We start from the raw sequence: 26,790 nt of genomic DNA on the forward strand, positions 1-26,790 counted from the left end.
TTCTACTTTACCAAACTCTGTCTTTATTAAAGTGAACAAATCATTAGCGCACTATCCCAAACGTAATGAACGAGGGCTGTAATTGGCTCAGCTTCCTATTTTCAACTAGGCAAGCACCAGCAAGAGTACCATTCACCATCCTCATGATTGCATGTCGGCGAGAACCCCTCCGTACTTGTAAACGTTATTTTAGCAGAAGACAGACTTTGCAGATTTCAGTGCTTTTAGTGAACTGGTATTTTCAGTAAACTTTTTCTGAGCAGCAAGGAACAAGAATTTTTTTCAGAAATCTTAGAATTGGATATAAACGTTGGCAGTAGACACAATCAATAAATATACAATTTCTCAAATGAAAACGATTTCCCCAACACGAGCTCCTTTCCTACAGACATTCAAAAACCCTGACCCAAGATCGAGTCTCAGTCCTATAATCTCGCGAGATTACAGCTGGCCAACAAGAGGGGTGTCAGGTCATGTGCAAAAGGGGGTGAGTTGAGAGGCAAGAAAGCAAAGGAAATCACTTTTAATTTATACCGAAGGAGAACTTCAAGTAAAAGGAATCCGCTGCCTGGAGCTCCTGGGCACGCACCCCTCGTCTGGGAGCCTCCGCGCAGTGGTGACCACGGCGGCCGCGAGCCGCTGGGAACGGGGCTGAGTCCTCACTCCGGCTCCACCTGCCGTCCTGTGTGCTGGGACCTAAGGGAGGGTTTTCTCGTGTTGTCTAGAAGCCTCTTTGAAAAAGGTCTGTGACTTTGCACACTTCGTACCCAAAAGGAGGAAAATAATAAATATCGAGCCGGCCGGCGCGTCCTCAGGCTCCTGCCGCACCGGGGTCATTTCCGAGTCTGCGTCTTCTTTGGCACCGAGGGCCGCTTGGGCTGCCACAAGTGGTTATGAATGGTGAGCGCGTCCACACTGACGGACATGGTTTTGGCCGGGATCAGGTTGAACTGTTTTCGGTCTGAGCTGTATTTATACAGTTTGTCGATCATCTTCTTGGTGATGCTCTTTGGCCCCGTGCCAGTCAGTTTGTAGATTTCTTCAGTGTCGGGATAGTAGCAATAAAGTGCCCTGAACTGGCAGCCAGCGTCACGAAACAGTATGATGTAGTGATTCGCGTCACACTTCTCCAGCTCCTGTGTGGAGGGAGTGAAGGAGAAGAGACAGGGAACGTGAGTCCCTCCCGCAGTCACACCGCAGCATCCACCGTCCTGACCAGGAGGCCCGCGGCCAGCTGACCGCCCACCCCGGGGCAAGCTTTCTAGGACACAAAGCTATGGGTTAGCCGTTCAGTGGAGCACCATCTACCACTGAGGTTTTACTTCAGTCCAGGTATCCAAGGAAAAAAATGCTTTTAACATGAAGTGAAAAATCACATGAAAAGACGCTCAACATCATTAGCCATCAGGGAAATACCAATCAAAACCACAATGGGGGACTTCCCTGGTGGCGCAGTGGTTAAGAATCTGCCTGCCAATGCAGGGGACACGGGTTTCAGCCCTGGTCTGGGAAGATCCCACATGCCTTGGAGCAACTAAGCCCGTGCGCCACAACTACTGAGCCCGCATGCCACAACTGCTGAAGCCCGTGCACCCAGAGCCCATGCTCTGCAACAAGAGAAACCACCACAGTGAGAAGCCTGTGCACCACAACGAAGAGTAGCCCCCGCTCCCCGCAACTAGAGAAAGCCCGTGTGCAGCAATGAAGACCCAATGCAGCCAAAAATAAGTAAATAAAATAAATAAACTAAAAAAAAAAAAAAAAAAGACAAAGTTCCATTAAAAAAAAAAACAAACCACAATGGGGGTTACTTCCCTGGTGGCACAGTGGCTAAGACTCTGCACTCCCAATGCAAGGGGCCTGGGTTCGATCCCTGGTCAGGGAGGGAACTAGATCCCACATGCATGCCGCAACTACGACCCAGCACAACCAAACACATAAATATTAAAAAAAAAAAAAGCCACAAGGGGGTAGCACCTCATGCCCACTAAGCTAGAGTCAGACAGACAATAACAAGCGCAGGTGCTGGTGCGAAGAAGCAAGCGCTCATTTTCCACCGGTGGAGGGAAGGTGACACAGCCTCTGTGTTGGCCAGTCAGTCGGCCAGTGGTTCAGAATGTCACACAGAGTTACCACACGACCCAGCCATTCTTCTCTCAGTTAGATACTCAAGAGAAGTTAAAACACGCATCCACGTAAAACCTGCGCACAAACTTTTACATTCATAACAGTCAAAAGTAGAAACAATCCAAGTGTCCATCAACAGATGAAAGGATAAACAAAATGGTCTAGACGTACAACGGGAAGCTGTTCAGTCGTAAAAAGGAAGGAAGCGCCACACTCGCAACTCGGAGGAGCCTCAGCAACACCACGCGGAGCGAAAGAAGCCGCCCCAAAAGGCCGCCCCAGGTGTGAGTCCCTGCACGGGAAGTGTCCAGAAGAGGCAAACACACAGAGGGGACCGCAGGCCTGTGGGGCCGGGGGCTGGGGGACGAGCACGGCGAGCGGCCTCGGTACAGGAGCCTTCTGCGGGGGGCAGGTGCTGGGATCAACTGGTGATGGCCGCACCCCCTGGGAACAGACCGAACAGCCCTGAGCTAGCACTGAAGGGGGATCTCACGCTGCGTGGGTGATCTCTCGATAACGCTGCCGCAGAAGAACCTGAAGCAGGCACGACCGTCAGTACTTGTTACAGCGTCTGCCGTACCGTGTTCTCAACTTTAAGAAATCACTAATACGAAAACATTTTAAAACAGATTCTCCTCGTGCTTGAAAATGTCTAGTTTCGTTTTCTACCCCTGCAGCTCTCTGAGCATGGGCCAGGGTTCCTGACACCCTCTCCGGGTCTCCGCTTACTACGGAGACCCCTCCCACAGTATCCCGAGACGTTATCTGCCTCTTCATCCGCCCCTCAGGGTACACTGCCATTGTCCAGTGGCCACGGGACACGTGGTCTGTAACAGATGGACTCGGAAGCGGGTCACACCCAGCTGTCTTCTACGTAGCCAGGAGCTAAAAAGATTCGTATGATGTAAAACAACGCCACTCTTCTCACTCTGTTTTTGTTTTAGAAAACTATAATTTTTCACAAATGGATACTATTCTTTTCAGAATCTAACAGGCTTGTTATTTTTTTAAAATAAATTAATAAACCAATACATTTATAAAATTAAGAAGAAAAAGCAAAATTTAAAGCTGCAAGTATAATACTGATTTCAACGACATAAAAACTGTTTAAACGTGAACAGAACTAGAGACGCAAAGACACATCCAGGCCTCTGGGCCCCGCCCTCCGCAGGCTGATCACGGCCCCGCCTCCACCCTCACGCGGCTCGCGCCTGTCCCGGCCGGCAGCCAACATGGTGCTCAGGAGGCCGTGGCTCACGGCCGTCCTCTGCCCACAGCGGCATTCACCCTCTCACCCAAGGCAAAGCCGGGTCCCTTCGGCCCACAGAGGCCCGACTGGAGCTGCCCCGTGACCTCTGACCCCCAGCTCCCCGGCTCCAGCCCCAACCTGGGGATCAGTCCCACCCGGAGCCCGTGCGCCTCCCCAGATCTGCGGGGCACCCTCCCCGCTCCAGGCCTCTGCTCAAGTGACACCTTCGAGTGAGACCCACTGACCGGCCAGCCTACTGACCATTGCAGCCACCCTCGGGCCCGCATCCTGCTCCCCTTTCACTCTTTCCAGACCGCGGCCAGAATCAGCACCACCCACTTCTGTAAACAGGTTCTTGGGGGCCGAGCCGCCCTCTGGTCAGTCTGTGGCTGTCCTCACGCTGTGACAGCACAGCCGAGCAGACCCGCCGGCCGCCAGTGTTTCTCGTGCGACCGCTCTGTCGCGGGGCTGCCTCGTGCCTGGGACCGCCGGCTCCACAGCCAGGCCTTTGCGTCTGCTCCTGGACCAGCCCAGAGGCTGGAGCAGCCCGGTGACACGTGAGTGGAGAGGAGCCCCGCGCCCCGCACGGTGCCCCTAGCCGGAGCGTCAGTCAGGTCACGGCACGCAGTCCTGACCTGGACCCTCCTTCCACATCTTCTACCTGCTGAGGCCACCAACACTCACCATTAGTGACCGAGGGCTGCTGCCCCCGGGGAGCAAACAAGTCGACCCAACGGGACAGAAACGACCAGCATTTTGCCCCAAACTCCCACTTCTCCAGTGGCCCCAGCTCAGAGCTGGGGTCCCTCCTGTCTCCATCCGACACCTCCTCCGACCCCCGCAGACACCCTACCCTCAACACCAAACTAACTCAAGAAATCTCACCCACTTCCCGTGCCCCACCCCGGAGGGCCTGCCCTGGACCCCCAGCCCCGACCCCCGTGCAGCCCCCTCCGTCTCGCTGGTCTGAATCCCGCTCTGCCGCAGAGCCGTCCCAACCGCAAGGGCCTGGGACACGAGTGTCCTGCGTGTCCTCACACACGAGTCACACACATGCAGGACGGCAGCCTCACGTGTCAACAATCAGGATGTTCTCCTCTAGAAAGAACCCTCATTTATAAACACCCTTATCCTACATAAAAAACTGGAGGTGAAATTTGATACTTGCCTCTAATATTGAATTCTTGTGAGGTTCATTCACCTTTCCGGCCAGACAGCAATGGGATATAGCATTGTGAATAATCGGTTTGTTTGATTTGCTGCTAGGCTCCTTAAACAGCTTGGGACCTATGAAAAGCAGGCCAAGATTTGCAAAATTAATATTTACAGCATATACACACACACACACACACACACACACAAAAGAAAGGCAACAATTTTGTAGAAGCAAGCAGCAGCTAGGCTGAATTAGGGATGTTCATTAATTTTTTGAAAATGGTAAGTAATAGCCACTTCAAATCTATGACAGAACTCTAAGTTACAGATTTTAAATAAAGTAAGGAAAAGACTAAAGTAAGTAATAATTTATTCCCTTTCTAATTTTGGTTTCTTTGATTCAAAAAAAAAAAAAAAAAAAGAAACCAAGAAACAGTAATTTTTAAAAGCCTAAGGTTCCAAAGTGCCCAAGACGCCATAGTGAGCCGTGAGCTGTGCAGACATAAGGGCACGTCACCCACTGTGCCCGGGCCCCGCCCCCCACCAGGACGCGGCCATGTGCCCGTGCCCCACAGAGAGCGAGGCCGTCACCTGTGTACTCGGCCACCGAGGCAAGGGAGGACGCGGCGGACGCCGTCTCCCAGTCTCTGTCGGTGCTCCTGCTGGGGTTGCGGCTCAGGATGGGCAAGGCTTCCAGGGACTCGACTCTGCTGGGGAAGAGGGACGGGGGCGGGGCTGGGAGGGCGGCGGGCATGCCTCCTCTCGCCCGCAACTGGCACCGGCTGGCGGGATCCCACCCTGAAACGGGCCAGGCTGCACCATCGGCACATGAAGGGCCATCGGCCGCGGCAGGAGGCTGGCAGCAACAGTGGGGAACGCAGCCGGTCCGCTCCCCGGAGAACACGATGACAGACTCAGGGCAAGACACAAAGACACCACCCGCCTCGGGCACCAGAGTGACCTCATCAGGGAAGGTTCGCCCTCACGCTCAGCCCTAATGGCGTGGGAACCAGAGGACCCGGTTTGGGCCAGCTGCGCCGCTGTCAGACAAGGGACGGGACCCCGGGAAGGAAGGATGGGCAGAGCGGGCCGAGTCCAAAACCCCGGCAGGTCTCAAACGACTCTCCGATCCCTGGCAGGCCTGAGCCGCGTCCCTGCAGGGCCGTCTCCGCTGAGCGGGACACAGACGCTCACACAAGAGAGGCAGGTTCAGGCGAAGTCTGAATCCAATGCTGGTACCCGACCGCCTGGACAAAATTCCAACCAGAATCCAGAATCCCTGGGAGGTGTCCTCCACAAAGCCCCGGCGACGAGAAGCCACCGGACGTGTGGAGAGGCAGGACAACACTCATGATAAAGGACAGGCGGGGAACCTGCCTACCAGGAGGCCAGCCCCACCCGTGAAGGTGGCTGCTGAGGCCCGTGGGCAGACGTTCAGTGCCATCGACAGGGTCCCCAGGCCTCCGCCCAAATTACTCCTTAATCACAAAGGGAAATCCTCCAGCACCCGTGGGAAAACAGCACCTTAACCCAAGTCAAAGTGACACACACAACTGGCTGCACTGAGAAAGACACAGCCTCCTCTCTGGGGTGTTTCCGCCAAAAACGCACAGCCTGGACCTAATCCTGGGAAACCCACTGGGGGGCGGGCAACAAAATAACTGGCCCATACTCAGCAGAAGCGTCAAGGCCCAGGAGGACAAAGGAGGGTGAGGGCCTGTTCCAGACAGAAGGGACACAGTGACTCAGGGCGACCGTGGTCCCGCACGGGCCTGGGCTCTCAAGGACACTCTGACAATCGGCCACGGCGGGCATGGACTGGGGACCTAACGGCAGCGCTGGTTTGATGACTGTGGTGACACAAGACAACGTCCTTGTTCAGAGAACGTACGCTCCAAAGTGTTTAAGGATAAAGAGGATGTCACCAATTTACTCGTAAACGATTAAAAACGAAAACGCATACAGGGCTGGGAGGACAAGGGGACAGAGGACAAAAATGTCGAAACATTTCACTAATTGGTGAACCTCGGTGAAGGGCAATTAGCTCCTGTGACATTACTGCCATGGCTCGGGACGTCTGAAATTGCACCAAAATCACAGTGACAGAACCACTGCCCACATGGTGTCCCGCTGCACAGCACCCGGCCCCTTACCGCTGGGAAGGCGTGCCCCCCGAATGCACGCTCTCGGGCTCTGTGGTCGTTGCGGAGGCCAAGGACAGGCTGGAGCCCGACTGGGCCCGGCTCAGGTCATCCGCTGCCAGAGACAAGACAAGACAAGCGTTCACGACACGCGTGTTTGGCCCGCCAGCCATCTATGCAGCAGGAGAAAGAGCCGGGGGACTGACGCCAGCGGGACGCGGGCCCCAGGCTGGGACCCTCCCCGTGTCCACGGCTCTCACCACCTGAGGACCCAGCGCTCAGTCTCAACCTTCCCTTCTGTGAAACGGGAGAGCCCCCTCCAGCCCAGCCTCACAGCTCCGGGAGAACTGGAGTGAGTCAGGGCCGCGAAGGGGGGGCCCCACGCCGCCTGCTCACGTGGGGGGGTGCTCTTCGGTCCCGAATCGCTGCTGGGCTCCTCCCGATGCACGGACTTGGGCCGCGGCTTCCGGGGCCTGGACTTGGGTTTCCCCAGGCCCTGCTCCTCCAGAATCTGCTGCTGCTTCCGCCGCAGGTACTCCTGCTTGATGAGCTCCCGCCGCGCCTTCTCCTCCTCCTTGCGGATCCGATCTTCCTCCGCTTTACGCCTGCGGAAAGGAGCGGCCAGGACGTCCTGGTCACGCCAGCGCCGCGCCATGGGAGCGGACGACAGACACGGCGGCCAGGCCGACTGTGCGCGGTGCCTGCCGGGCCCCCAGGCCACCTACCGTGCCTCGTCTCTCCTGAGCTCGACCTCCACCTCCAGCTGCTGCCGCCGCATGCGGGCCTCCTCGGCCTTGCGCTGCTGCTTCAGAAGGAAGGCTGCCCGCTTCCTGGCGAGCTCGTCGTCCGCCTTCTGTTCATCCTGCAGGGCAGATGCCACCTACAGCGCGGCCGGGCACGACCCCCGCGGGTCCCCAGCACTGCCGCCCCCGGCCCTCAACGCACCCCAAGAACGTGAAACGTTTCCTACTCCTCGTAACTGATGGGTGAGCGAGCGTCTCTCTACAGACGCTAAAATACAAACGGGAGTCAAACCACGCCCTTAGAGAAGCATTTAGCCTGCTGGCACTGAATTCCATTCGCCTTAAAAACTGCGCTTGTATCTCCACAACAGGAGCCAAAACCCAGATGGGTCATTTGTCCGTTTCCAGTTTAAGAGCACAAACGTCAGGCAAGGGCCGTGCACGTCTCCTGAGAAGTCGGCCCTCACAGCTCCGGGGTGTGTCAGCCGCCTCCTAAGCGCCAGGACAAAGGGAGCCGCGATCAAGACAGAAGGGATCTCACAACTCACTGCTCTCTCCTCAAGGAAACGCTGCAAGAAGGGCGCTGATAGAAACAAACACGTTTCCTGAAGTTTCTACACCCGCCCGCACTCTTAACAGGGGGAAGCACACCTCGGTCAAAAGGCCAAGTGCAGCCCGTGGCCTGTTCTGCAGAGTCTGCGAGCTAAGAGTGTTTCTTCATTCTTAAACGGTTGGAAAACCATCAAAAGAGAAACATTTCGTGACACACGAGGACGAGTGAGAACTCCCGTTTCAGGGCCCAAGGTCAAGCTCTGCTGGTGCCCAGCCAGGCCCCTGCAAGCAGGTGCTCCCGGCTGCTTAGGGCGCGGTGGGTCCTTGCGGAGACCACGTAGCCCCGAAGCCGCACGCGCCTCGCCCCAGCCTCCACAGAAGAGGTTAGGTTCGCTGTGACACCCTCGCGACTAGGCCAGAGTGGCGTGCCCGCCCACCACGTGACACAGATGCCACCAGCGCTTTACCTTGAAGAAGAAGCCGACCCCCGGCTTCTGGTCGCCCTCGCTGGCGAGGTCCGCGGAGCTGTGGCGGCCTTCCGTCCCCCCATCATCATCGGGGGCCTTCAGGTCGGAGAGGTCCACCTCGATGAGGCTAGCCTTGCTCCTCGGGGGCCCATCCAGGGGCGCGTCCCCGTTTCCTGGCCCGCTGAGGGCACCGAGCCCCGCCCCCCTCACGCCGTCTTCCAGAACCTCCCTGAAGCTCATCTGTTCCGAGGTGACACTGGCATCCCTGGAGGAGGGCAAGACAAATGTCCGCTGGTTGCTCTCATCGTGGAGCCTGTAACCGGCGAAGCAGCACTCCTCGTGGGGGTCACTCCCAGGGTCGGCGACCCCGTCCCAGCCCGGGTCAGAGGGCGTCCGGGCGGGGATGGACCGTAAGCGAGGGGCGGCCTCGACACCAGGTGTGAGGGCCTTGCTTCGGGAGGAGCCCTGCGGCCGCTCTTTTGGCACCTTCAGCTCAGTCGGTCTTCCCGAACGGGAATTCCGACCCGGACCGAGACGGGGGGGCTTGCGGTGGCCGGCCAGTGCGGTCGGAGAGAGCGGCTCAACAAAGTGGACGGCCCCCTTGACCTTGGGGTCCTGGGAGTTGCTCCTGGGGCCCGGCGTGGGCACCGCGGGGGACGTGAGCAGCAGCTGCTCCTGCTGCTGGGAGATCCTGAGGATGGCCTGCTGCAGCGTGCTGATGGTCTCGTTCAGCTTCTCGATGGACAGGTCGCACTCGCCCACGTCCACGCCCACGTCCACGCCCTCGACGGCCTCCAGGAGCACCGCCGACAGCGCCTTGCTCCGCTCCAGCTCGGGGAGGGCGGCGGGGTCCTTCCGTTGATGCTGCTGGACCAGAGCCAGGTCCTCTCCGTCCACGTCGGGAGGCCCCAGGAGGTCTCCCCTCCCCTCCTCCTTGCCAAGGAAGTCTCCCACGCGGGACACGCCACTGTCGAAGTCGTCCCCGTTGTGCTGGGAATGCTCTCCCGCCGAGGCCCCCGCTCTCAGCGGCCGGGGGGCGGCGTCGGCCCGGCCCCTCCTGACCACGTGCAGAAAGGCCGCCTTGCCCAGCTTCAGGCGCTGCCGGGCCGAGAGCGCCTCCACCTTCTTCTTCTGCGCCTCGATGGCCCGGCGCTTCTCCTCCAGCTGCATGTGCAGCTGCACCAGCTCGGAAGCCAGCAGGCTGGCCTGGTCGCCGCCCTGCCAGCTCGGGCTCTGCTCGCCCCTCTGCTTCCACGTGGTCAGCGGGGCCGGGCAGCTCTCCGAGGTGTCGGGCGTGGTCTTCTGGGAGCTGCTCGTGCTCGACTTGGTCTCACAGCTGTTGAGCCTGTGAAGCTTCCTCTCGGCAAAGCTGGTCATCTTCACGCTCCCGCTGGCCACGGAGACGCTGCTGAGCTGGCTGAGACACGGGCTGGAGCGGCCACTGGCGGCGTCCTTGTCCTCGTGCTCCTTCACTTCCAGGTCCGCCTGCAGCTTCGCCGACTCCTCCTCCCCCCCGTACCCGGCCCCCGCCGCGGGGCGCTCCTCACCGGCGAAGTCCTGCTCGGCTCCTTCCAGGTCCGCGACGTCGGAGTCAGAGTCCTGCCTCAGGATGGCCCAGGCCTCCGGGCCAAGGGTGCTGGGGCTCTGCGCACAGCTCGTGGACAGCCTGCCCTCCCCGTCCTCGTCAGCTCTGCCCACGTGAAGGAAGAAGCCATCGGCTGGCTGTCCCTGAGATGGCAGACTGAAAGCGCCGCCGGCCGGGGGCCCGCCACGGGCGTCCCCCGCTGCCTGCAGCCCCGCCTCAGTGGGCGTGGGGTCGAAGCCCGTGGGAAGCTCTGAACAGGAGATCGGGGTGAAAGTCCTATTTAAGTCTCGACTGACGTGACTGCCGGGCGCCTTCTTCCGCCCAGGAGGCTGGTGGCCCTCGCCGGACCTCCTGGACGTGAAGCCCCTCGGCCGCCCCTCTCCGCACTCATCCTCCTTGGTGACCGCCTGCTTCTCCTTGGCTGGCCTGAGCACGGCCGGCATCAGTGGCTCCAGGAAGAAACTGTCGGGCTGACTTTCTAAGGCGTCTGCCAGCCTCTGGGGAGACCTGGCACTTGCCATCAGGCCGGGGTCAGCGCCCTGGTGAGCCACATCCGTCCTAACGATGGCCAGGAGCTCCTCATCCTCGTCCTCAATATCGACATTGTTCAGGAGGCTTTTTCCATCGGTCCTGAGGGCTGCGGGCTGGGGCTGGTTCTGCGGGGTCAGATGAATGACACTGGACGCCAAGCTGTCCTTGCTGATGGAGCGGGCCAGGCTGACACTGTCGCCAGAGCCTGGGTCCACGTCGCAGCTCACAGCGTGATGGAGAGCAAAGGGCGCTGGCTGAGACACAGGCCTGCAACATGGGGAAAGAAGCCATTGCACACGCCACATCCCCACGAGAGGCTACACAAGCTCGTGAGTGACAAGAACGTGAGTTACGAAGAGAGAATCCAAATCTTACACACGGGAGACTTAAAGAAACCCTCTCCTGGGCAAAAGAAAACCAGAGAGCCTTTCAGTTCAGCAATTCTCAGACACCCTGGCCCAGCTCCCCTTAAAGATGCTGAGGATCCCAAAGAGTTTTTATTTATTCATCAATATTTATCACTTTAGAAATTCAAGCTAAGATGTTTTTAAAATGATTAAAACTTCCAGTGAGAAATCTATCACATGAGCAGTGGCCATATTTTCTCAAACAGACAAGTGCAGAGTGTAAAGAGTGGTATCATTCACATTTTTGCAGACCTGACATCTGGTTGGATTCTTGCGTCTGATCTGATTCAACCTGCTGTGATCCCACACTTCGCGAGGCCCTCAGAATGGGAAAAGCAGTGACATCCCAGCATTGTTACGGATATAATTCTGCCTCCAAGGGACACCGTGGGCCCCAGGGGTCCCTGCACCACATCTGGGGCACTGCTCTGAGACTAACGAACACTTCAAGGAGAAATGTATTTGACGCGCGGACACGTCACCTGTTTTTTTTTTCTGTCCATGCTATTGATGCTCCTCGGGGCTGACCGTCGACTCGGGTTAAGGAATTAGATCGGTGTCGCTGGTCTGCAGTTTGGAGAAAACAGTTTATGTTCAGCATTAAGTAAATGATTTTATATCATTTGAAATTCTTTCACTATAATAACCATTTCTCAAGGAAATGCACCATAACTCAGTACATCAAAACTGCTAAGGAAAGCAAATAATCACAATACAATTTTTAACAGTTTCGATAATAGGCAGTGTGTAATTCAACAGTGATCACGGTCATGAAAATAATCAGTGTTAATTACACGTCGATATCAATTAAATGATGTCAACGGCCCACTGAGATAACGAGTGGATGTCAATGTATAAGCTCTTGCCGCAAGACAACGGTAATTTTCTGTGTGCTCCATGTGATTCATTACGTCTCAGGAATATTTTCACTGTAAAGACTATAAATTCTAAGGTACACCAATAAAAACCAGAACAAATTCTGCCACAGTCTTCTCAACTAACATTACTACATCATGATGAGTCCATTTATTTTGAGAGCCACGATATTAATGAACTCCAGTGAGAGGGATGAGAAACCGCAGGCCAAGGGGAGACGGCGCTTCTTACCAGGGGGGTCCTCTCCCTGCACTGTCTTTTGCTGTTTCTGTCTCAGTGGCAACAACGGATGCGATGGGCTAAAGGCAGAGGGCCCCTTCCCCCTAAACAGAGAAAGGATGGGAGAGAAAAATCACTACCTCACCAATCTTCAAGTTCAAAAACAAATGCGTAAGAAGCTACGGAGACCATCATGAATTCACACCAACCTGGAAGAAGTTCACAGATTCCTTGGGAAAATTAATTATTATAAAAATGAACCAAAAATGTGCCAAGAACTTCAAACTTGGGATAAACATCCAAACTGCAGCTAGGGGACATACTGACCTCTGGTTATGGCCTGTAATACAACAGGTTTCAACTTTTCACAGTAAATTCAAGTTCTCATTCAGGCTACCCTGCTCGCCTCCAGGGGAGCAGGGGCCAGAGGGGGCCCTCTCACTACCTACTCCGCACAGGCTTGCCATCACCCCTGAGAAAAGGTCATTCCCACGGGAACTGTAAACCAGCAAGAAAAGGGAGGCAGGATGGCGGCCCTGTCCCGAGAGCAGACAGACTTACAGGAGCTCAGGCTCTTCGAGGTGCAGGTGGTGCAGCTGGGTGGGGGGCTGCGAATCGGCTGGGCTCGCCGCCGCGGGGCTGGCCAGGAAGCTGCGCTTGGTGGCGTTGGAGATGGGGACAGGAGGCCGCGTGCTTCGGGGGTGCGACACTGATTTAGCTGCAGAAACGATTTTATAGAAATGTATTATTTACAGTTACAACATCAGCAAGAAGACTCTAAAAAAAATCCGGTTTTATAAGCACTACAAACCCAACTTTTACCTGAAACCAGAACTTCTCCAAAAAAATAAAATGGTTTCAAGGTCAACAAATGTATTCTGCAGAGAATACGATAAATATTATACCAACGTGAGTACTAAGATCAAAAGAGCCGACACAGCGGAAGAGCGAGCACTGGGACTGCAGGCGGCGTCCGGGCGACTAACAAGCGGCCTCGTCGCCGGGGCCCTGCGGTGGGGGGGCCGCCACGCCGCCTGCCGGCCAAACCCTCAAGGAGGCGGCTGCTCAGCTGCAGAGACCCGGTCCTCTGAGCCCAGCACGTGACTGACCACCTCAGTGGCCACTTCGGCTCAGGCCCCCGTGGGGTCAGGGGAGGAGATCAGGCCCAGCCCGAAGCTCCAGTCTGAACAGGAACCCCATCTCTGAGGCTGCTCCCCAGAACGTCAGCCCCAGGCGTCACCAAGGCGGTGCCAGGGACAGTCCCGGCAGCAGGAGCTGGACTCCGGAGCCGGACCGCGCACCGCCCGGGGGAGCCGCCGCGGTCCTCAGGGGCAGGGCGCACGCCTTGGCCACCGCCCCGAGCCCTGGCCCTGTCTGGGCGTCTGCTCTGCCGGCACGGCGGGGGTGTCTCTGTGTGTCACTTCTGGTTTAATCCCTGATGAGGCTGAGCACCTTTTCATAACGTTATTAGGCACCCGGAGTCCTGCTTTCACGAAGCACCTGTTCAAGTCTTTTGCTCTTTTTTTTATTGGTTTGTCTTTTTCGTCTTTGGATATGTTCTGGACACTGTATCTGCTGTAGGTATACGACAAGGATCTTCTACCCCTGGTAGCTACTTGATTTCCTTTTTTTTTTTTTTTTTTTTTTACTCTTTTCATCATCTTTTAATGAAAAAAAGGTCTACATTTTAATGTGGCCAATTATCAATCTTTTCCTCTGTGGCTAAAATTTTTATATTCTTTGTAAGAAATCACAAGGACATGAAAACATTCTCCCATATCATCTTCTTAAAGTTTTGTAGATTCTCAAGGCTGGCAGATCATTTTACTCTGTGGTAAAACAGATTTTTTTCTGCCTTGTTTTAGGGGCAAAAAAGTCAGAGCTGCGGAGGGTGAGGACTGGCATCACAGACCAGAGCACTTCCTGCCAGAAGTTCGTCAGAATCACCTGGAACCTTCTCTCCAACGTCTCCTGCTTGCCCTTGGATTCTGACGCCGCGGGGCCAGGACGGACCCCGAGCTCACCGTCTGGAGGAGCTCTGTGCGCGACCACCACGGCGCACCAGACAGGGGCCCAGACTGTGACAGCGCCCTGTCCTCCCAAAAGAAACCACTTAAACACCACTGTCGTACAAAAACCAGGAACCAGCTTAGTACACCTTCTGAGTGCTGGGCCACGACTCCCTGAGAGGAAACAGCTGCCACTTATGGAAAGTTTGTCACTCACCATCTTTCAGCTCCTGAACATCCCTGGGCTGAACAAAGTCTGGTTTGACATTCTCAAACCACCAGAAGAGTTCGGCAATAAAAACCATAACGTTTGGCTAAAAGGAAAACAAGAAATCAAGGACACAGTGAGGAGCTTATTCACACAGCGTTTTAAAAATGTGTTTTTAATAATTCATTATTACCTTCAACACTAAGGGAGCATACAGCATATCTTCTAGAGTGAGATAAAAGCACTTGTTAAGATATTCATTTGAGAATTCTCTCAGAAGCCGAATATTATACAGACTGTCCGCCATCGACGTTACCTCTTTCAAGCATATATCTAATAGATAAAAAGAAAACTACAATTTATTAGAAAGATATTCTGCTTCATAAGTGTGTGTGTGCACATATATTTGTGTGTGTGTGTGTACATATACATGCAATTTTCAACTGAAAAACAATTTAAATAAAGGTAGAGGTGATATTTAAAAAGGTAATAACATTAACAGATTTAAACATCACAACAAGTATTATAAATAATGTTATAGAAAGAAAACACTCAAGAAAAAGACAGGAGAAATCGCCAGGACCTGAATTTAATTGTTAACGTCTAAAAAGTATACAATCATTACCTGAACTTTTAAGACTGGGCCTCCAATAGGAACAGTAACAATCACCTTCCAGTTTTATAAAGGACCTGGCGGCATAAGGCCACTTAACGTTTAACCAAGTTCCTTTCCCCCGTCCTTCGAGTGAGGTTATCTCCGTGGTTGGGGGAGGGGAGCATACAACAGGAAACGTCAGGCTTATCCACAGAGAAGCACAGGAACTGCTAATCACACAACTCAGGCACTGTGCAGAGCCCAAGTCCTCCTCTGCTGCCTGTCTGCACCTGTAGCAGGACAACCGTCCATTTTACGCTGCTCTGCAGGATGCCAGCCCCTCACCCAGAAAATTCCAGCGCAGACACCCACACTGGGTACCGGGCAGGCTCCGTGGGGGGAGGTGGGCCCGCCCTCAGACAGGAACCTCTAGAACACCTAGGTACCACTCAAGACTGAATCGGAGGTAGCTATACTGACGACTTAACTTTGCCTCTAAATAAATAAACAGGATTGAGAAACATAACTTATTTTAAAATAACTTTACTCCTAAGAAGAAATCATTTTTAATGATTTAGAAATCTCATGCACACATGGGATTCACAGCATCCGGGATCTACGTATGAATTCTGTCCTATGCGGCGATGCCCTAGCACTACGAATTCTCAAGAGAAAACTTCTATAAGCTGAGTAACTGTGCACATTTATATTGCTAAGAAATGTTTCTTTTTTACAATTCAGATTATGAAATATTACAAACGGAAAGAACAGGCTCCCACGTGCTCTCTACCCAGATGGCACGGATATTAACATCCTGCCTTCTCTGATGCAGATCTCATTTTCTTCCAGTAACAAAGCATCACAGTGCAGAAGCCCGCCTCCCCACAAGGCAACCACCCTCCTCAAGCCCCGTGACCTGTCTCGTGCGGGTGTCTTTACCACATGTGGTCTCTGCCCATAAATCATATAAACAGTGCACTGCTGACCTGGCTGTCTTCAATTTACATTCATGACAACAAACTGCCTATCACGTTGCAGCCTGTTATTTTCCCCAAACTCGGAATTACGTTTCCAAATAGTTCTACACTGCCGTGGGCAGATTTCAGTCACTCATTTTAACAGCTATTTAGGATTCCACAATTTTCACTATTGCGTAAAATGCCAGAAAAACCAAACTTGCATGCTCTTTGCACCGGCACCCTCCCGGAAGGGGCCGCAAGCTGCGCTGTCCACACCTGACCGTCGCCGGGCCACGCCCCACCCCGCCAGTACCACCGGGCCTCTCACCTGTGCCACCCCGCTGGGCCTGCTCTGCTTTCCTGCAATGGCGCACCCGCCACTGCTGTGGGCTCGCCCCGACCTCGTCTTCTGTGAAAAGGCTGTTCTTGTTTTGCCTCTGGGTTGTTCATCTTTTTCCTACTGATTTGTAGGAATTCTTTTTGTATTATGGTTACAAAACAACTGTGTGACAATCCTTTGTCAATTTATATTTGTTGAAAATACTTTACTTTTTCATGGGTACAGCTTTTATCACTTAATTTTGTCTATGATGTTCCTCTGTCACCACAGTGAATTTTAATATGGTTAAATACAGGAATTTTTTCTATTACTTGGCTATTTTGTAATTTAAATAATCCATCCCAACACCAATGTCATAAAAATATTTTCCTTGATTTTCTTTTCAAAGTTTTTAAATTCTGCTTTTCCGGTTTATGTCTGTCATCCAAGGAAGAGTGTTTGGCTCATGTGGGGTGCAGTCTCACTGCACTTCCCCCCCACAGATGGCGCTTTGCCCCACATTCTGCGCTGGCCAGTCCCCCTTGCCCTACAAGCTGTGGGCCACCCCAGGCACTGGGGTCCCACAGAGAGTCACCGTTGGGACCTCTCTGCACGGCTCCCCTGCCTTTAGCGGATGTAAAGTTAAACAAAACTCGGTCTTTGCAGAGCAAGTACCCCAGGCTCCTCTTCTTCAAAATCACAACTTGTCTGAAATCTGGGACAAGGCAAGAGAACAATGAATGTCATGGATCATAATCCGTTGAGTAAAGTAAGAATCCACGAGGCCATCTTGATACAAATCACCGCGTGGATAAATAACGCGAGAGGAGAGGAGAGCAGCCCCCTGCACAGGAGTGCTGACCCACCAGAGAACAAGAAGCAGAGCTACAAACTCCCGACAGATGACAACGCTGGGGTGAAAGCGCGACGAGAGACCGAAGCCACTCCCCAATCACTAGTCGGTCATAAAGCAAAGAGCAGTGACCTCAGAGTGGAGGAAGCCAGCGCACGCCACCTGAACCCAGGGACCATCCCTGCGGCATCATTCCTGCTGGAAACACAGGCCCTGAAGGCCACCAGGAGGGAACGCCAGGCAAAGCCAGACAAGGGACAGTCAACCAACTAAGCGACCTGCATGCCTGGAAAACGTCAAGGGCAAGAAGGGCTGAGAAAGGCTGGGACTCAGCTCCAAGTACAGGGAAGCAGAGATGTGACCCTCAACAGGGTGGTGATGCTGGGCCAGAGCCTGGATTGCACAGAAGAAAACAACACCAGGGACTTTCCTGGCGGCGCAGTGGTTAGGACTCCACGCTCCCAATGCAGGGGCCCAGGTTCAATCCCTGGTCAGGGAACTAGATCCCACATGCATGCCGCAACTAAGAATTCACAGGCCACAACTAAGGAGCCCGCCTGCCGCGACTAAGAGCTGGCACAACCAAATAAAAATAAGTAAATAAATGATGATAAATAAATATAAAAAACAAAAAAGAAAGAAAGAAGACCACACCAAGCCCCACACCAAGTCTTCACACGGACCCAAACGTGTGACATGAGACATGTGAAGGCCGCCACCCTGGGACAAGATCCACAGCGTGGACCCCATCAAGCTCATGGGTTCTGCTTCAGTGTTCAGAGACCTGGCCCAGCCCCGCGCAGTCTGGAAAACACTTATAAAGAGCTATCTGCACACACGATGGTTTTGTTCATCCTGGTCACGGAGGTTTACTAGACGGGCCAGCGAGGTGCTCTCCAGCTCACCGCTGCCCTCACCGCCCAGCATATCAGGCCAGTTCTCAAACAGGCCGGGAGCACCTCACCGGCGCGGCTGCGTCCTGGCTCAATCCAACCGCGAGAGGCCCTGTCTCCGGCTCTGGGGCTCCTACGTTCAGGAGAAAGGCAGTGCCACAGACCGCGCATCCCTCCCCGCTGTCGGTGCACAGAGGGCTCCCTGGGTGCAGACAGTTCTCTAAAATCAACGCACTGCTGCCCAAGGCCAGCGAAGGGCCCGTCAACTGGAAGGATCTGTGGCCGTGACCTCGGGGGAAGTCCTCTGAGCAGTTTTCTAGAAGTTGCTATCCAAGTATCCGTCAGTGACAAAGTCAAATTGAAAACATAATTTCCCTGGTAATTCTTTTTTTTTTAATGCTTATTTTATCTATTTATTTATTTATTTGGTTGTGCTGGGTCTTAGTTGCAGCAGACGAGCTCCTTAGTTGCGGCACGTGTGTTCCTTAGTTGCGGCTGACGGGCTCCTTAGTTGCGGCTCGCCAGCTCTTTAGTTGTGGCATGCGAACTCTTGGTTGCGCTATGCATGTGGGATCTAGTTCCCTGACCAGGGATCGAACCCGGGCCCCCTGCATTGGCAGCGTGGAGTCCTAACCACTGTGCCACCAGGGAAGCCCCCTCCCTGGTAATTCTTAAGCACCCTGCACAAGGGAACACAGCGTCCACGGAGCGGCCATGAGCCAGGCTGCCAGGAGCGGCCAGAAATGGAAAAGCTCCCCTGCGACCTCGGCCTGGAGTACGCCGCCCATGGCTCCAAGTTCCTGGCAGGGACGTGAGGTCAAACACTCTGGACTCTCCTCCTCTTCGTTACTACTTTTATGGGTAAAGCAGGGAGACCAGCACTCTTTGGGTAGGGCCAGCTGCTACTAGTTTTCACCTGGTAGGTTAAACTTCAGGTTTGAAGGTGTCGGGTGTCTTCATTTGGAAAAGCCCCCTTCGCCCAGCCTGCATTCCCATCTCAGTCAGGGTACACTGACCCGCGATCTTTCACGGAGCCCCCAGGAAGCCTGAGGACATTTTGCAGGTTCTCAGAAATTAGGGGTCAATTTCCCGACTGCAGTCGAGGTGACAATCGCTACGGAACAGTCCTTGGTGGGAACCTCCAGCGACAGGCAGAGGCTGGGGAGTGTGACTGGGGCCTGTTCGTGCAGTCACTGGGTATTTCCAGGAATAAGCTGTGTAAGCTGAACAGGAAGAAGGAGATAGGTGGATTTCTTTTTTAAGAGGAAATGCTTTTCTCCTAGGTGCATCCTGAGTTGAGGTTTCTGAGCCAGCACAGACTGCCATGCTGGATTTTGGTTTTTTTGGATTGAAATCACTTGGGGATTTTTTTTTTTACAAGACTGGTGAATTTTGCTTTTTTAAAAAATACTTATTCAAGTGTGTGTATATTTTTTTTTATTCTTTTTTTTAACAGACAATCTTTATTAGGTGTGCACCTCCATCTTAGATCCTGTTGGAGATGCTGTTTTGCTGTTAGGTGGGTTAAAGGGTTAACCCTGCGTGAGTTTGGTAATAAAAGGTTGTTGAAGTTTAAAAAAAAAAAAAAAGAATGTATTTGTTCTCCAGTTATTCCCAACTAGCTCAGGGAGAAAGAGCACAAATGTGACAAGATGTAACGGCTGGAAAGTCTGGGGACAAGTACGCACCAATTCCTGCACCTTCTCTGTAAAAGTAAACTCACATCGAAATAAAGTCTCCAGGACTTCCCTGGTGGCACAGTGGTTAAGAATCCACCTGTCAATGCAGGGGACACGGGTTTGAGCGCTGATCTGGGAAGATCCCACATGCTGCGGAGCCACTAAGCCTGCGAGTCACAACTACTGAACCCCGCGCGCCTAGAGCCCGTGCTCCGCAACAAGAGAAGCCACCGCAACGAGAAGCCCACGCACCGCAACGAAGAGTAGCCCCCACTCGCCGCGACTAGAGAAAGCCTGCGCACAGCAACAAAGACCCAACGCAGCCAAAAATAAATAAAAATAAAGTATCCAAATCATCCATTTTGTCCCTTTGGCCTCCAGTCTTCCACATGAATGCTCACATTCCCTTGTCAATTTCTGTAGAAAGCACTCGCAACAACTGCATGAACAATCAGGGGAAACCACAATTTTTATACTGCTTCTTGGCATCTAAGAATATAGTTTAAGTCCCACCCTACGGCAGAGTTCACGATTTTTCCCACGGTCTCACATCTTTTGGTTGAGTTTATTCCCCAGCACTACAGACAGGTCTTCTGTGGGTCCCAACACTCACCAGGAGCTGGCACCGCGCGCAGGGCAGGTGGACAGAGCCACCCTGCCAGGGCTGGGGCTACGTACGGCACACCCTCCCGGCCCCCTGACTGCAACAGTCTGGGGTCGAGAACCTCTGTGGGGTCAGAGCACGTCAGCGGCAGGCCAAGGGCGTCCATCACAAACGGGCAGTGGCTTCTAACAGATCTTGGTCTGTGCCTCCTCAGATGACTGCACAGAACACGCTCAGGCATTCAATTCTTGTTTTCTAGGACTTTACACAGGATTTTCAACCCACGTTAAGAAGGAAAGAAAGCCTATGCCCTTCCTCCCATGCTCTGCTCCTGGTGCCGGAATAACCCCGACAAAGACGACCTGCACGCCCGTTCCGGAGCCCTCCCAGGACCCTCGGCTCGGCCACCTCTGCACCCCTCTACTCCGCTCCTTCACCAGGCGGCTTGTCCAGAGCCCAGGCGGGCCGTCCTCTTCAGGACGGAACCTGCAATTCAGTCTGCCTCCTCCATGTGCTGGGCTGATTTCTGACCAGAGGAGAAACACTACTCTCTTATTTTTCTTCCTTCAGCTTTTTTGGGTTTATTTCTATGTTCTTTTTGAATGCGCTGAGATCAACCTGGTCCATTAATTCTTAAATTCCTTACTGTCCAGACTAGGCACTGAGGCGACGTTTCCCTTCACCTGTCACTCTGAGCTGCGTCCTGTGAGCTCTGGCATGTACGTCATTCATTCATTTAATTCAACAAATACCTGACCAAACGCCAATTTGTCCCAGACGCTATTTTAGACGATTGCGATGTATCAGTGAACAAACAGATAAAAACGCCTGCCCTTATAGAGCTCCCACTAGAAAATTCCACTATGATTTCTACTTTGATCCATGAACTATTTTGAAGTATCTTCTCTGGTTTCTAAGCATTATCAATTTTAAAGGTTTGGAGAAAAGACGCTGCACGTTTGTTACTGACTTCTCGTTTTACTGTGTTGTGAGGAACTATCAATTCTCTGCAATCTGTCGAGGTTTCTTCCGTGGCCTGAATCAAGCCCATTTTTGTAAAGGCCTCCAGGCTTCCTCATTTTAAAAGAGCACGACCCCTACGAGCTGGTGCACTGGGCCCAGCCTGCGTCCGCGTGTTCACGTCCCCTCCGGCCTCACTCTGCTCTCACCTGCTTCCTCAGCCTGGTCCTGCAAGTTAAGTCATGAGTCTGGCTCTGGTCCCTCCACCCTGTGGTTCTGTCGTTTTTAAAGCCCCGTTTTGACGTTCTGCTATTAGGCGCAATGAGCTTTGACACTCACATCCTGCCGTGGGTTTTCCCTTCTTGGTAGCAGAGGCTCTCTGTCCCTCGTAGCTGTTTTTGTCTCGAGACCCCGGAGGACAGGTTAGAGACAGGCTGAACAAAGCTCGAGCCGGGACTGCCCACCCACACACGCAGCGGGCGGAGGGCCGAGGGGAGGGAGCCCCGCGTGCTCGAGCGCCCCGGACGCTGGCATTTTCAACACCCTGCGCTCACATCCAGGCGCTCTTGCTCAGCCAGGTCTGTCCGCGGCGCCTGCCAGCCTGGCGGAGGCGGGGCCCTTCTCTGCGGGTCTGGCAGGCCTGGCGGCGGCTGGGTCCTTCCCCGCAGCCCTGGAGGCAGCGGGGTCCTTCCCTGTGGGTCTGGCGGCCCTGGCGGCGGCGGGCCCCTTCCCTGCGGGTCTGGCGGGCCTGGCGGCGGCGGGGCCATTCCCTGCATGTCTGGCGGGCCTGGCGGCGGCAGGCCCCTTCTCTGTGGGTCTGACGGGTCTGGCGGCGGCGGCGGGCCCCTTCTCTGCGGGTCTGGCGGGCCTGGCGGCGGCGGGGCCATTCCCTGCATGTCTGGCGGGCCTGGCGGTGGCGGGCCCCTTCTCTGTGGGTCTGACGGGTCTGGCGGCGGCAAGGCCCTTCTCTGTGGGTCTGACGGGTCTGGCGGCGGCGGGGCCATTCCCTGCATGTCTGGCGGGCCTGGCGGTGGCGGGCCCCTTCTCTGCGGGTCTGGCGGGCCTGGCGGCGGCCGCGCTCCCACACAGCAACACTCTGCTCTGACTCCCGCCGAACGAGTCCTGTACCGAACAAACTCGCCTGGGACGCAGCCTGGCAGCTCACTTCCTCAGCAACGACCTCCGCCTCCGGCCTGAGACGAGCCTCCTGGGTCTTCCCTGGCCGCGGGAGAGCCTCCCCAGTCCTTCCCAGGGCCCTGGTTACAGGTCTCAGCGGCACACGGCCCAGGCCGCCCGGGGACAGAGGCCTGACGGGCCCGGGGCCACCACGCACCAATTTGGGGGTTTTCAATCACCGATGGAGAACCCCTCTTGGAACCTGAGCCCCCCTCTCTTTCAAGGTCAGCCGTGTGCTTCAGAAACTACAAAACCCAGCACTTCCGCATTCGGATCAGAAGCACGACCGACGTCAGCTCAGCGACGGCAGTGAGTCTGAGAGACGCTCCACGTGTGGCCAGCGGTCGGGGCATCCGTGGGCCTCACACCGCCCTCCCCCAGAAAGAAGCAGACTCAGCAAAACCTACACCAGGGTTCCTGTCCGCACGGCCCTGGAGGGGGGCCCGGCGCCACGCTGCTCTCGGCATCTCCCACACCTCTCCCCGCGGCCAGGCGTGAGCACCTCAGAGACACACGACACGGTGGTGCCGCCAACACCAAGCCCACGTGGGTCACTCACGGTTTGGCAACAGATGGGTCTGCACTCATTTTCCTAAACCACATTCTAGATGTTTAAATCAACTAGAGTAGGGCTGACGAGCTGTCAACCGTTCTGAGACTGAAGTACAGTCACCAGTATTTAACACATTGCCCAAATATTTCAAAGTCCCATTTCTCCACCAGAGAAAACGCAGGCTAAAGACAAACACATCATCGTCAGAGCTGTCCGTCTCTGCGCTGCCCCAGTCAGCACTAAGGACTCAGGGTGACTCTCCGGTGTTTTCATTGTCTGGATCAGAGCATCCTAACAGCCTCCTGCGCCTCAGGTCCGTTCCAGAGGCACACGCTCCACTCACCGTCCAGCTTCATCTGCTCCGGGCAGTAGTAGTGGACCACGGCCAAGAGAGCAGCCCCGTGGCTGCCGTCCCGCATCAGGTCCTCCAACAGCGGGAAGTAGGGCGGCTGCCTCGTTGACAGGTGCTCTCGGCGGTAGCGCACCTGCGACGGAGAAAAGGGAAAGGGTCACTACGCACGAGGTGCCGTCACTGCCGCCTACGTCACAGGCAGGCCGCCAAATCTAGAGTTAACAGAAGTCCTGCAGGACGATGTTTAGAACAGCGGCAATCACATGGGAAAGCCCCAAATGTCTGGACTGCCTACTCTGCCTGGAACGTATGTCAATCCAGGGAACTGGGCTTCGTGGCCACACTGGGTGACAGCAATTAGCTGCTAATGACGCCGGGCCGTCTCACTCTAAAGGGCTGGGCACACCCAGGGGAAGGAAGCAGGACACACGTCTACACTGCCAGAGGCCGCGCACCACCAGCGGATGAGAAACAAGTTAAATGGTGAACGCCCTACGCTGGCAAGACCCACGTTACTGTTACTTTTCTCAGGATTAGCAGCATTAACCTTGGCCACTATGAAAAACACAAAGCAGCATTAACATAGAGTGTGCGGAATTCCCCAAACCAGGTTAGACGAAGTGCCGTCTAATCCGTCGACCAGCCCCTCCGTAAGTGCACGGAAGCGCCAGGAACCTGAGTGCTAGAAAAAATAAGCATTTTTCAAGGTTTCTGTGCTTCTGCCTTCACAGGAAACCACGTGCACGGTGCTCTGAGCCTCCCCGCGGCCCTGGGCGCTGCCCCTGTAACTGGGCCTCGCTCACAAGCACAGACACACGGGCCGCCAGGCCACCACGTCCTGTGGCACAGGTGAGCCTGGCATTTCCTGCAGCCGCGCTTTAACTTGTTTCTCGGGCCAGCCGTGGCGCTCCCGCATGCAGAGCCCGAGGCGCCCGCCGGGCCAGGTCTCCACACACACAGACAGCGCGGGCCGAGCGCGGCAAGCGGGGAAGCAGCCGGTCTCGCGGCCGAGGGCGGGCGCCATGCGTCTGCATCAGGGAAAGCGCGGAAGCCCGGGGCCGGGGCAGCCGGTGCCGCCCCTCGAGGGGGCCCTGCTCCAAACCCCCAGCGGCCTGCTCGCGCTCAGCCCGCTCCCGACGGGCCAGACGTGCGCTCAGGCAGCCGTGGCGACCAAGTGCTAGGAGGAAACCTACAGGCGCTCTGCTCGCGGCCACATCTTCCCGTTTTTATGCAAGTCTCGTCTGAAACCCCACTTCCTGGAGGACACCTGCATTTCTGACTGTGTCCTCACTACACCTCGTAACTGCTTTTAATAGTTCTCTCTCTGGCCTTCAGTTTTCGAGGAGTTAAGAGATACGTAAATATGCATAAAAATGCTTACCCCCTCTTTGTTATTAATAGATTTCAAAGAGAAGCAAAATTATCCATCAGCTACAAAGCAGACTGTATCACTGCTCACGCGGATCGCACTGACAGTTTATATCCGCGGTATCTCCTTTATGATGGAATTCTAAGGATCATTTAATCCAAATAATTAAACTAAAGGATCAGGCAAATAAAGGAGTCTTCAAAAAGATTTGTTCTCCAAAACTTCATTTTAAAATGCACCACTTGGAGCGCCAGGTACTTTTCCGTGGGAAACAGTGTAACAAACCGGTTCTGCTTCCAGAACAGGTCACCAGGTGAAGCACAGCTAGAGCTGCAGACCGAATCACCATGCACCGTAACACCAGGAAGGACAAATCCAAAGGGTAACTCGGCAAATTGGATGATTTGTCATTCCTGCTGGTACCTATTAGAAAGGAGAATACAGCCTGTCACTGACCTTGAAGATCATCATACAAAAAAGTTAACTATGTGTACAAAGAAGAAACTGTCTGCAAGTCTACCTAAGGAACTGGGCAAAACCACAGTCTGGGTGTTGGCTACAAAATGCACCTTAGGGCTCCAGAGGGCCTTGTTACGGTCTACTGTGCCCAGAACCGGGCCATCACTGCCCCGCAGGAAATGCAACAACACCACCAAGGAGGACATTCAGACAAACAGTCACGAGCAATCTGTAATGGAAGCAAGTGGTTGCGGCGGGATGGCCCACTGGACGGCAGCTGGGCGCACACGCGGAGCTCACTTACAGGCACTAACTTCCAGTACCACTTGGAGGGAGACTGCTCGGGAAGCAAGGGAAGGAAGACAGGAGAGGAGGTCAGCAGGGCAGGTCCACGTGTGGACAGACGAGACACACACTTGCACACCACGTTCACACGAGAGGCGGGACGTCCTCTGAGAGGTAAGATCTGTCCAGCGCACGGGACCCTCTGCACTAGCAGATGACCGCGGGGGAAGCTCACAGGCACCTCTACGACACTGGCCTCTGCGGGAGCAAAGGCTACTCTGGAAACTCTGCACGGGCCGGGCACCAAAAAGGACAGGTGCCAACCGCCATTCGGGGAGGGGCTCAGCGAGCCGTCCATGCCCACCTGAGGAAGGGGGGGGCTCACAGAAGCGTGGCCGGGGTGAGGTGCCCACGGACAGCATCCCTGGGGTCCAGGGTAAGAGAGGGGAGCAAGGGGACGGTCGCTCACCCCGCAGCCCAGGGGCCCGCAGCCCGGGCCGTGTCGTACACGCGTTTGAGGAACATGGATTCAGTCACACACGTGCTTGGCCAAAAAATAATAATAATAATAATCAGGTCACACAGGACGTTAGTGGGTCATTTCACTGGAAACATGACATTTACCGCCTGAATCCCACACTGGACTCAGCCCGTGAGGGCTCCAAGGGGACCTCTGGCTGCAGGCAACCCCCACCCCCACCCCCCATGCTGACTTCAACCCGGGTGACCCTACGTCCCTTCCTCTGGAGCTTCCGACACCTCCCACCTCTCCCCCACCCTCCCAAGTTCAACACTAGGCTGCCCCCGCCTGGGAGAAAGGGCAGTGGGCCACCGCGCCCTCGCCACCAGGGCCGGGGCCCAGGGCACTCGCTCCCTGCTTGGTGAGTAAGAACAAAGAACAAGCACGGAGCACACACAGACACAGTTCTTTAAAACGGGAGCAACGTTAACTTGGTGCGTTCCAGAGAAGTGAAATTTACCCTTTACCTTTTGATGAGCTGGACTTTCCAATAACTGCTGTTTTAACTTAACTTCTTTCTCTGTTATCTCTCTCATTTTAAGATTTACCTAAAGTAGAAGAAATTAAATGCATTAAAAAGGCAAGTGAAATTGATTTCCAACACTGGTGTGTACATCTTTCCAGAACCCACCTTAGTTGTTTGAACTCAGGCTCTTAGATGCAGGTAATATTTAGACCCATTACACACATGCAGAAATACATGGATTCCCTGTGACCTGTGATTCAACACAGAGAGCAAGGAAGGCCCTCACGCCCCACGGCGCCCGCGTGATGCTTTCCACCTCACGACAGGATCGACAGCCTCAGCGCTGAGTGTCCCCCGTGCACGGGCAGCCCAAGTTCGCTGCCACCATCAGCGAACGCTGCTGATAACATGGTCTGGCTGAAACCCCCCGAAGCCTAACAGGTGCTCGCACATTCCCTGACCACCAAAATAGCGCTAAG

At 54.6% G+C, this 26,790-nt stretch overlaps 1 protein-coding gene across 9 annotated transcripts in view; it reads right to left on the minus strand.

Annotated features, from left to right (window-relative positions):
- The window catches only part of CAMSAP1 (calmodulin regulated spectrin associated protein 1), a 55,435-nt gene continuing 28,645 nt past the window's right edge, over positions 1-26,790 (minus strand). For 2 of the 9 annotated variants that reach the window (XM_082401794.1, XM_082401797.1), the window contains 15 exons: positions 26,313-26,393; positions 25,345-25,377; positions 23,204-23,345; positions 14,463-14,602; positions 14,279-14,375; positions 12,614-12,770; positions 12,065-12,156; positions 11,440-11,524; positions 8,435-10,817; positions 7,398-7,534; positions 7,069-7,277; positions 6,685-6,787; positions 5,123-5,241; positions 4,545-4,663; positions 1-1,136 (listed from right to left, as the gene is read on the minus strand). In XM_082401794.1, coding sequence (XP_082257920.1) covers positions 834-1,136; positions 4,545-4,663; positions 5,123-5,241; positions 6,685-6,787; positions 7,069-7,277; positions 7,398-7,534; positions 8,435-10,817; positions 11,440-11,524; positions 12,065-12,156; positions 12,614-12,770; positions 14,279-14,375; positions 14,463-14,602; positions 23,204-23,345; positions 25,345-25,377; positions 26,313-26,393 — 4,200 coding nt within the window. In that variant the 3' untranslated portion in view covers positions 1-833. The remainder of the gene's footprint in view (positions 1,137-4,544; positions 4,664-5,122; positions 5,242-6,684; positions 6,788-7,068; positions 7,278-7,397; positions 7,535-8,434; positions 10,818-11,439; positions 11,525-12,064; positions 12,157-12,613; positions 12,771-14,278; positions 14,376-14,462; positions 14,603-23,203; positions 23,346-25,344; positions 25,378-26,312; positions 26,394-26,790) is intronic. The other 7 variants (XM_082401795.1, XM_082401798.1, XM_082401796.1 and 4 more) reach the window with 5 other exon arrangements.

This window comes from Balaenoptera borealis, assembly GCF_965194805.1.
Source record: "Balaenoptera borealis genome assembly, chromosome: 8".
Lineage (NCBI taxonomy): Eukaryota > Metazoa > Chordata > Mammalia > Artiodactyla > Balaenopteridae > Balaenoptera > Balaenoptera borealis.